The sequence below is a fragment of the Rattus rattus genome, chromosome X (assembly GCF_011064425.1).
Source record: "Rattus rattus isolate New Zealand chromosome X, Rrattus_CSIRO_v1, whole genome shotgun sequence".
In the NCBI taxonomy this organism is placed as follows: Eukaryota; Metazoa; Chordata; class Mammalia; order Rodentia; family Muridae; genus Rattus; species Rattus rattus.
Window position 1 is genome coordinate 14,948,467 of NC_046172.1, and position 11,803 is coordinate 14,960,269.

The window sequence follows — 11,803 nt, forward strand, 5'->3', positions numbered from 1 at the left end:
TAAGTATAAAGTAGAACAATTATAACAAGGCACTGTCATAAACGTTTTGGTAATGCAGAATTCCCCTTCCTCTTAAAATAGCTTATTGGACTGTGGTTTCCAACTATGATTGATGTTAAGTAACCAAAGTCATGGTTACAGGAGAATGTTGACCAGGGTGGTGGCACATGCCTGTGATCCCAGCCCTTGGGTAGTAGAAGCAAGAGAATCAGTTAGTTGTACAAGGCTACCCTTAGCTACGTAGTGAGTGTAGGCCAGACTGATCTACATGAGACACTGTCTCCAAAACAAATGAAGAGTTTTGTACTTGACTCTTGCAATCCCTTTGTTATTTTTAAGGACAAAAAATAGATAAGTTTCAGTGAGGTCTAATGGTCCCTCTAAGGCCCCTAACTGAATAGATGGTAGTGATAGGCAATAAATCACAAGTCTTTGAACTTCAAGCCCAAGGCCTTTTCTTCCTGAAATACATGCTTTCTAACAAAGAAGCCTGCTATTATGATTGGGAAAGAGCACAGGCTGAGGAGCGTGTTGGAGGGTTTTCTTGTTTTTAATACTTTATGTTAACCTAACAACTCTATAAGAACTAATACTTTATAAGAGCTAAGTCAGTAAGAAGAATTTCTCTAATAGGTATATATTCACCACTCCTGGAAACCCTAACTCATGTAAGAAGATACTCCATGAGATTCTGGGGAGGCATGAAAGTGAACAAACCTTTCTCTGTCCTTGAGTAGTGTGCATGGTTCCACAGAAGGCAGGAACACACAAGTGATCATAGGGCGATGTTTGGGGTTAGGGGAGCATTTGAACAGGGCTGTAGTCAGTAGGTAGCGTTTATAGGTTTAGAGAGTAATTAAATCAGAGGGAAATGTGGGCCCTGAGACGTAGATGTAGAAGTGTCACTGTATGTAGGGCCATGTGCATTGATTGCTCCATTAATCTGGGGTACTATACATCCTCCTGTTAGCTCATTGTTCTCCAAGAACAGATAGTGTGGGCAAAGACAAAGTTGAGAAGGCTTAATTAAGGAGGACCAGCATCACCTTCAGTTAAGAACTCTATTTTCATTGTCCATTTACTTTGCTTCTCTTTTACGTGTTTGTCTTTCAGGCGCCTACTTGGAATCATTACCAAAAAGGATGTGTTAAAGCACATAGCGCAGATGGCAAACCAAGACCCCGAGTCCATTCTCTTCAACTAGAAGCATGGGGTTGTTTTGGATGTAAAACAAGGACATTGCGGACCATGGATGTATTTTATTAACTGGGTACCCAAAACACATTTCCCATGTTTGATGGTGAAGTCATGTTAGTGTGTTGTCTGTTTCCTACAAGTTAATCAGTTGCACTACATAATTTCTGGAAATTAATCTCTTTAGGAGACAATACAGTCAGGCTTCTGTGATACTGCGTTAGGAAGGGTTCATGAAAGAGTGAAGAAGATGGTATGGTTTAATTATGTTTGTTCTTTAAACTATTTTTTTAATTTAAAAATAATTGTTTGGCAATATGCAATCACTGAAAACTATGCAAAGAAAAATTCCAACTATTCTGACAAATAGCCTGCAGGAAACGCATGGTAAAAATCATGTGTTGGAGGGAGACTCTAACTGTCATTTGATGGGAGAGGAAGTGTGAACTAAGGGGCTTTGCCTTTCAAGCCACAGAAAGGCAAGCCAGAAGGAAATAGCGTTTTCTAGACTGTGAAGATTCACTTAAATTCGTATTCCTGTTCCAGTATTTAGCGCTCTTTGTTTGTTCCGTTTACCTTCTCATCAGAAGACAGTGCTGCTGCTTTGGTTATTCTCCTCCAAGTGAAGCCGAGGGGTTGACCTTGAGGGCCTGCTTGTCTTGGTCTTTTGAAGTGCACAAAGTTAAGTTACAGAGCTTTCTCCTTGGCTGAAGGAAGGCTAATTTTCCAAATGGCAATGCTAGCTAGTAGACGAGGACTTTGTTAGAAATCTGTTAGTAGCTAGGAGTCATTTATTCCGGTTTTCTTGAAGTGAAGATAAGTAAAGGTTCTGAGCAAAAGTCTGTGGCTAGGAATGTCACATCGTGTGAAGTCCTAACCCAATCTCTTACCCAGATGCCACCTCCATGGACGATGGTGCTTCAGGCTTCTGGACTAAGAACAGTATCTGGAACTGAGTCTAGGTTGAATGCTGGTGAAGCAGGGAAGATTCACTGCTACATTAGCACCCCGGTGCATTTCTTTGAATAGATCACCAGTGCTAAAATAACTGGACGCCTGTGCTCCTCCCAGTACAGAGTATGTACCACAGGCCGCTGTTCCTGTGAGTGTGAAGTAGGCTTGAGATACTTCAATGTGTATGGAAGGAACTGGAACGGGATAGGCAACTGCAATTACCTTGAGGTGCCATCCTTAGACATCTAACTAAAATGCAGAGCCGTCCTAAAAACCAAGGTGTAGGATGGGCCAATGACACCAAAGGTGTGTACCCAGTTAAAAAAGGTGCCTGTCTCAATTTCCTACAACTGTGGCAGTTAAAAAAAATCACATTCTAGAAACACCTGGTGGAATCCATGAGCCACCACCAGCATCCCAACCACTCTTTCATTTTCTATCATTTTATCCATGTGCAATTACTCTCCTTCCATTCTGTTCGCCTCTCTCCTCAGCAGTGAATCCCCTTTAGGATGGAGCAGTCTGCTTAGTTAATCATTCCCAACAACAACAACAACAACAACAACAGCAAAAATACCTACTAGGGTTAGTTAAATTGTAAGCCAAGGCTCCGTAGTTTCATAGCACTTGGACTAGAGGTGACACACACACAGCCTTTTTGTTTGCCATATGGCCCCATTGCTACTGCCAAGCCTCCGTTTCCCTTGTTTCCCTGTCAGATGCCCATGGCCGTGGGACTGTGCTGTTGGGTGAGTGTTCAGCCTTGTTGATCTCTAAGCCTGTTCCAACCTCCTTCTCATGCAGCCTCAGCAGCCTCGGCACATTCCGGTGCCTCTCCCCCAGCTCAGTCAAAGAGGGTTTTTTTTTTAATCCCCAGTTTTTTATCGTTCCCAAATCAGGAAGTTCTTTGTTATCCAGAGCTGAGTAGCCAAGGCACGTTTTGATTTTTATCTTTACCAATGTAGACACAGAGTTTCTCCTTTTAAAGGTATATTCCCTGGCATTTTTAATGTAAAAAGTGCTTTAGGGGACATGTAGTAGCGTCATCCTGTCTCGACTTTTGTCTGGTTCCCCTCCATGCCACTGCCTTGACCACCCTGGTGTGCTATGTGGAATCAAGCTTCTTGACTGTATATTTCAAGTTCAGTCAGTACCTTCCTTTGGTGAACTGCCTCACTAAGGTTTACAAAGCAGGAAACGTTACTGCGTCTGCTATTGGATGGCAAGGGCAGGTTTGGTCCTATGTCAGAGCAGCGGTGGCATGGAGAGCATCTTGGTTGCCTTTGTGTCTCCTCCAGTTTTGCTTTTTTCATTGTACACAGACGAGCCAGTGTTAAGGTGCTACTTCAGAGAATAAATCTTAGAAATCAGATAACACTGTGCAAATGGATACTTTCTAGATGCTAAGCACCATTGGGCCCTCCAGATAATTTGACAATATCCCTTTGATACCTCATTCTTTAGAAATATCATTCATTAACTTTAGTTTCTCAGGAATCCTTGTAGCTAGTATCTAGAAATAGCTGTAGTGTATGGTGTCCATTGTATGTCCAATCCTAGGGTTTAGCTCAAAGGTTGACAAGTTCTGACTGGAGGACTCTACAAGATTGCTAGCCTAGCACCTGGACACACAGTGGTTCTTGTCTTGAGGTAAAGGGAACTCCTTTCTGTCATTGCCATTCCATTCCATCACTAAAAACAAAACAAAACAACAAAAAACAAAGCCGATATAGGGAAGTCCGTTAGTAGCCTCAAATGACTACATACCTCAAGGGTAAAATACTGGATAATTTAAGCTTTTAAAATAAATTGAGACACGTTTATTTTGGTACTGGAAAAGGAACTAGCCTGATGTAAGAAAAGTGTTTACAGAAGAACGCCAACAAATGCCTCAAGAGTGTGGATTTTTTGAGGCATTATATCTAGAGGAAGTCTAGCTGTGAGGGCTAGATTTATGGATCTTTTAACAGTCTAACTGCTAAATTTTATATCTTTACACCTTCAATGGCAAAAAACTTGAAAGTGAGCTGAGAAAGATTGCATAGTAGGCTGGGTGGAGATTAACAGAGGCCCCAGCGAAGTGAAATAGTAAGCCAGTAGACATCGACTCTGCTTTGATATTTGATTAAGTAATAAATTGAAATACCCTCTGTCTCTGATTCCCGGTGCCCTGGCTCGGCCCATCTGCAGAGGAAAGCTGATGTAGTCCACAGAACAGAGCGCCTCTGGTGGATCAGCCGAAATTGACGATACTTTGAATTGGCCAGCTGGCAGAGCAAACAATTAATTTGCTGCTTTAACTGCAAGGCAGGCCAGTTGTTTTGGCACTGAAGTCTAAATGGAAAGTCTCCGTAGGAAGAGCAGGGGCTTTTCTAATGGCATCAGCCTCTGAAGGCCTGGGCTCAACGTTACTATTCTAAAACCTTAATGTTTGCAGCCACTGCTGGGGTTGCCCGGGTGGTGCCTGATGGTATGAGGAAAGCCATCCCGTTCCCTAGTCCATACATCTTAGCATAAGGTAGGCAGAAGGGGTTAATCACATCCCCCAAAGGGAGAAAGAAGCAAATTCCGTCCAGGAGTCCCAGGTGAACTAGAGCCTCAAAGCATGATTTGGCTCAGTGGCAGTCTAGCTTGATGGAGACCGTCAGCCCTTGAGGAGGAACATATTATCTGAATATCTAGATGATAAGCGTTTGACAGTTTTTGTTTTAAGCTCTCCCTACTATGTCCTTGTTCTGTATTCGAAATACGCTGCTTTCTCCCGTCGCAGCTCAGGAGCTATGCAGGGATGGAGATGAGCGGGCACAGCGGAGCTGGACCAGGGCTGGGCTTTGCCTCACGTCCAGCCATTTGTTCCAAGGAGAGAAACTCTTGGGAAAATGTGTATTTGCAGTTTCAAGCTACTCCCCATACATATGCTGGCCACATTCTCTTTCCTAAGCACCGGCATCTGGGCAGTTATAAAGAAATAAAGGGAAGAAAAGGAGATTTTCCCATGATGTTGGTAGGATTTTGCCAAATCCTCCAAGGATGTGATATATGGATCTTCCTTCCTCCTTTCATTACCCCTCTTCTCCACTCCCCTCCCCCCATGGGGCCTATCAGGTTACCCGGTCCAGCCCAACCTTACAGTCAAAACGTCCTACCTCTAAGTTGCTACCAAAGGGTCTTTGGCCTGTGTGTGCACACTTGTCAACTGCATGCCCCAACTAATGGTTGGCCTTTTGAGGAGAAACTGTGTGATGGTACATGTACAGTCTGTCTCTGCCTCTTCTTTTGCTCCCCTACCATGCATATCCTACCTGAACTTCAACTCTCTTCCCATTTTTATGACCGTGTTGTTTGAATATGGACTGCGGCTTGTAGGGATGCGATGACCCCTGAGACCAGAGAACGGAAACTCCTCAGCTGATGAGAGGCCATTGGCAGTTTGTTCAGTCCATGGTAGGGGCCAAAGCCAGAAATACTTATTGGGAGTGCCGAAGGCTTTAGCTGTATTATATATTAGTTCAAATGTGCTGGGTTAAGGGGTAGTTTAGGATCTAATGAGAAAAAAATGCCATTTAGTAAAATGGAGAAGAAAACAGAACCTGTGATTTTTTTTTTTTATCAAAGTGGTAGTGTTCAGCCTTGCCGTCAAGTAGAGGGTACCTCAAAATATATGGTCCTTTCCCCCCCTCGTTCTTTCTTACCTTCCACTTTTATTTCTTCTCTGTTGTCCTGCCTTTTGGTACTCAGCTTTTATATACCAGTATTTTTTAAGCTTCTCTATTTAGGTCCTTTGGGACTGTGTGATGATTAAATTGTATTCCATTCAAGATATAAAACTATATGTTTAATATTTTATTCTCTAAAATTGTCTTTTGAAGCTATGCTGCTATCCAGGTACAGGCCAGAAAGGAATTGGGCCTGATAGCATCTTGGTCATGTCACCAGAGGGTGACTCTGATGTCATGATGATGACTCTTATTGATTTGACCAAGGGCAGCCTCCTGTTTATACCTCTGCCCATTCATTTCTGGCCATGGGAAATAGACCAGCTCTTGGGTGAGCCATTGAAGCCAGGAGGATCATAAAGGCCAGGGTCCAGCCCATGGGCACCACGTGAATTTCTCTGTAGGAAGCTCATTTGGAGGGCTGGCTTCAGTCGCAGTAGCCAAAGAAAATCTGTCTGACTGGACGTTTGAATTCCTAAGAGTTGGTCAAAGTTCAGCTGAAGCTTATGTGTAGATATCTGTAGTCGCTTGGCATCCAGAAATGAGCTTCAACCAAAGCTAATACAGTCCAAGTTTCCATAGAAACTTGGTGCTGAGCTGTTAGACCAGTCATTTATCAGAGGGTTGCCAACCTTTCAGCCACGCTTTTGTAGCTTTATCCTTACCTGCTCACAGACACAGCCCAATCCAAAGCTGTGGCTTACTGCTCACTTTGCTCTGCTCCCTGGTCACGTATAGTGACATAGTGTAAAAAGGAAAAAAAAAAGATTGGGGAGTTAGGTGACCTGGTTTGTATTCCCTATGCTTCTACTAAGTAGCCTCAAGATCTTAACCGCTCTGTGCCTCAGTGTTCCCATCTGCAAAATGGGGATAGTGTAAATTGCCCTACCTACCTCACAGGGTTGTTGTGAGGATCAACTGAGACAACGAATGGAAAGCACTTTGACAAGTGAGTGCTATGCAAATTGTGAAGAAATGGAAACAATCTTGTTCAAGGCAGTGGATGGACATTAGCAGAAGGGTTAATGGGATCGTCCAGCCCTTTCTCTGTGTGGCTTAAACCTAGGTTGCCATTGCTTTATACATTTTCACTTAGCACAGATTTGTAATTATGCATGTAATAAAGCACAGCCTTATCCAACTCGATTCTAGTCTGTTTCTGAAGACCTCGAACTTTCTGAGTGTTGATTTTCGATCATCAAAAACACGAGGGCGGGGTATAGGGCTTGGGGAACAGTTCCCAAAACAAACGAGGCTGGAGGCGATAGCTTATTGGTTTAGAGAGCACGTTGCCCTCACATAGGGCCGGGCTCAATTCTAACAGCCACATGATGGCTCACAACCATCTGCAAGTCCAGTCTCAGGGGATCTGGTGATACTTCTGGCCTCCACAGGCACCAGGCACACACATGGTGCACATACACACATGCAGGCAAAACGTTCAAAACATAAAATATATCTAACATATTTTTAAAGCAACTGAAAAACACCATCAGGCTCACTTCCTTAAAAGTGTTTGTGAAATACTAATCATTACACTATTAAGATTCAGTGTTCCCCTTGCCCCCACACACCCCTGATTCTGATTCTGGGGATGCAGTCTAAGACCTCGTATATTCTTAGCAAAATGTCTACGGCTGAGCTGTATTCCCAGCTGCAGTGGTGATTTTTCTTAGAAGGAGACCAATGAGGGACACCTGATATTTCTGAGGCAGTGCAGATACTGGCGACTTCATTTATTCTGCCTTCTTTCATGCTCTGGTGTATTGGTGATATTTCCCTGGTGTGAGAATGAGCTAGGGGCTGCGTTTTTCTCCCTGAGTTCTTAATGGTGTAGGATAGTAACCTTTGGCAGACTTATTGCCTACAGTTGAGAAATGGGATGGGTGATTAAAATGTTCCTCTGCGGTTTGAAGGATAGCTTGGTAGTTAAAGAGCATGTGCTGCTCTTGCTAAGGGCCTGCATTTGATTCTGAGTCTATTCCTAGCACCCACCACAGGCGGATCACAGCCACTTATAACTCCCAACAATGGGGAGATCCAATACCTCTGGTATCCCTGGGCACCAGCACTCATATGCTCAACCTCCAGTGCATGCACGCATGCGCGCGCGCGCACGCGCACACACACACACCCTCATTTCAAAATAAGTATATTAAAAGTGTCCAATGGTGTTCTCTAATGAATTCCAGCCACCTTTCTTAGGAACCTCTTTATGATATGTTGACAATAAAATGCCTCAGGTGAAAAACTCCAGAGGTGCCAGGTAAATTAACAGCGATTAGATCTGCAGCAGTTATTTCTACGCCTCTATGAAACCTAAAAAACAAAGGAAGGCTACACTTTCTCTTTTGCCTGCATCAACTCCTCCATACCCCTTCCCTCTTTCAGCCAGACCCTACCCGTAAGGCAGTTTACATGCATCCCATGTTTATTAATGTAATATTTTCTCTATGATGAAGCTGCAGAGAAGGCTCAGGGATTAAGGACCCTCATTGCTCTTGCACAGGACATAACTTTGAATCACAGCACCCGTGTCAGTGGCACGGTCTTCTGTCATTCCAGTTTCAGGCGATGTGATGCTCTCTGGGCATCGCAGGTGCCGGACCGTCTTAGTTAGGGTTTCTGTTGCTGCGAAGAGACACCATGACCACGGCAACCCTCATGAAAGAAAACTGTCATGAGGGCTGGCTTGCAGTTCCAGAGCTTTAGTCCATTATCGTCCCGGTGGGGAGCATGGTGGCACGTAGACAGTCATGGTGCTGGAGAAGGAGCTGAAAGTTCTACATCTGGATGCCCAGGCAGCAGGAGAGAAAGACACTGGGACTGGCTTGAGCTTCTGAAAACCTCAAAGCCCAACCGCAGTTGACACACTTCCTCGACAGAGCCGCACCGTGCCGCTCGATCACCGAGCATTCAAATGAGCCTTTGCAGGGGGGGGCATTCTTATTTAAAGCATCCACACTGTACTGGGGCACACCCAAGTAAAAATATTTTAAACATTTAAACTTTTCTCCATTTTGATATTTGAAAATATCTGTACCATACCTGCTTTGACATTTTGTTCCTACCAAGAACATCATTATCCTTGGCTTTACCTGGGGTCATTTTAGGAAGGACTTCCAGTGTTGTAAGCCTGAAATCTTGAACTGGCTCAGTGAGTAAAAGTCATCTTCCACCAAGCTTGAGAAGCCAAGTTCAATCTCCAGGTTTTGTCCCACAGGGTAGAAAAAGAACTGATTTCAGCTGGCTGTCCCGCCCTCTGCGTCCATGGTGCTGTGGTATGTGCATGCACACACACCACACACGTGCACACACCCACGCATACATACATGCACAAAATAAGTATTTTTAAGAACTTGAAGAGTCACCATTTTTTCTATTTTGTTTTGTGAGAAAGTGTCCCGCGTAGCCCAGGGTGGCTTCAAACTTGCCACCTAGGCAATAAGCTGACCCTTCTACCTCTCCTTAGTACTGGGACTATAGGTATATGTCACCACACCCAAATAATATTTTGGTTCCAGGTGTTAGTTATCAACTTAGCAGCGCTGCGGGCCCTACTACCACCATTCCTGCTTCTACTATGATTACCTCTCAAGAAAGAAGACAGTCGAGTCTGTAGGACGAGACCAGATAAAACTGATGGAGCATGGCTCACGCAGACGAGAGCCATTATCTGCAGCAGGTGTGCCTCCAGAGAAAAACTCTAAAATGGCCACCAGATGTCAGTGTGCAATCATGAAACTACTGGATGTATAAGGCCTAGTCTGGAGGTAACGGAAGGCAGGTAGGGTCAAGAACAGTAATTCATATCTATACGAAGTTACAGGAATACTAAACTCAATTATAATTCTTGGTTTATTAGACACTTTATTTAATGTACATAATAAAATATATTTTTCTTATGAAAAGACTCAAAAGCCAGCTGCGATGAAGCGTTACTGTAATTCGAGCAGAGGATTTTGAGTTGAAACCTAGCCTGGACTATATAGTAAGAGTCTGTCTCATCAGGATGCCTGGGTCACTGATGTTGTGACCCAGACAATTTAAAAAATATATTGCTAGTTTTTAAGTGTGTGCGTACACATATGTGTGTGCGTGTGCATTTATGTGCGTGTGCGTGTGTGTGTGTGCATGTATGTGTGTGTGTTGTGTGCAAGTGTGAATTCAGGAATGCACAGAGGCCAGAAGAGTATGCAGGATCCCCTGAGACTAGAGTTATATACGGTTGTGAGCTGCCTGACACAGTTACTGGGAACCAAAATCCCAGTCCTCTGTAAGAGCAGTACTCTTACCATTAAAGCATCTCTCCAGCCCCTTTGATGACCAGAGTGCCTTGATTACTGTCGGTGGACAAGAGGTATAGACGGAAATGATTCCAGGCAAACAGATGTGTGGTCACTATTCTTCTGGCCCCTTTAGCTCCTGACTTTCACACTCTAACTTCAGGTTGCCCAAGCTCTTTCACTAGGGTCTCAGGTTCTGCCCTTCCTGTGATCTCCTGTGGACCTTCTGGAATCCTCTCTCACAGTCCCAACTGTCACTGGATATGAGAGCTTTTAAAGTTTGGAAGCATGGAGTTTATTCTGAAAAATTAAAGTCTTACTGAATGTGGTGGTGCATCCCTGTAATTCCCGCTACTTGGGAGGCTGAATTGAGTTAGAAGCATCAAGAGCTCCAGGCTAGCCTGGGCTACATGGCAGAATCCTCTTTCATTGTGAAACGGAAACAAAAACACCACCTGATTATTAGCATCTTAGCACAATCCTTTGTTAGTGATGAAAGCTATGTTTGCGCCTTTCCTTATTCATCAGGTGAGTTTTTCTGGAGCGTTGATCTCTCTGGACCCCACTAACTACCTATAAAGTAGGTGAGGGGCTGGAGAGATTGCTTGGAGGTCAACAGCGCTTGGTGCTCTTACAGAGGACCCTGGTTTGTTTCCCAGCACCATGTGGGGTACCTCTAACTTCTGCTTCAGGCTCTCTGACACCTCTGATTGTGTAGAACACTTGTACTCACATGCATAGACCTCCATGTAAACACGTGTGCGCACACACGCGTGTGCACGTGCGCGCGCGCGCACACACACACACACACACACACACACACAACTTTTAAATCTTTAAAAAGAAAACCTTGCTTCACTGGGGCATTGACATGACAAGTCAAAATTGTATATGACAACCTGACCTCGACAATTGCCTCTGTGAGTGTCACCATTACTTATTTGGTTCTATCACAATAATAAAGTATCTGAGATAATTAACTTAGACATTTTTATATTGACTCACAGTTTTAGAGGTGCCAGTCCAAAAATCAGGTTGGATCTATCATTTTGGGCCTTCAGCCAGGGTGTTGATGACAATGGAGCAATCATGGAGCAGAACAAAGGAGAAGCAGCACGAAGAGAGAAAAGCTGCCATTTGACTCCACAGTCCTCTTCCAGAGCACACCTTGCACGACCTAAAGATTTCCAAACTAGGCAGTCTTAACAGTACTGTGCCTCCCAGTAATTGGGGAGTAGGCCTTTGGTTCCTGTTCTTCAAGAAACATGCAATATCTGAGCAGCATGTGTGCTCTAGGACATAATATACAACATCGATAGTGTTCAGGGCTGTCTTAGTTACTTTTCTGTTGCTGTGGAGAGATGCTACAACTTCCAGAAGAATAACTTTATTATTGCTCAGAGTTTCAGAGGGTGAGTCCATAACTATCATGGCAGCAGGCATGGCAGTAGGCAGACAAGACAGCATGCAGGCTCACGCGGCGGCACTAAAGCGCTGACTGAATGAACGCTTACATCTCGATCAAAACTTCGTTGATGTTTTCACAACTACATTTACATGCTTCCTACAACCACGCCAATCTGTCCCAAGCAGTTTCACCAACTAGGGACCAAGTCCTGAAATATATGAGTCTATGGAGGTCATTTTCATTCA

The 11,803-nt window shown here is 44.0% G+C and overlaps 1 protein-coding gene across 1 annotated transcript in view; it reads left to right on the forward strand.

Moving 5' to 3' along the window:
- Positions 1-2,433, forward strand: part of Clcn5 (chloride voltage-gated channel 5) — a 151,876-nt gene extending 149,443 nt beyond the window's left edge. The window contains 1 exon segment of the mRNA XM_032889868.1: positions 1,114-2,433. Within this exon segment, the coding sequence (XP_032745759.1) occupies positions 1,114-1,204 (91 nt within the window). The 3' untranslated portion in view covers positions 1,205-2,433.
- Positions 2,434-11,803: the final 9,370 nt, after the last annotated feature.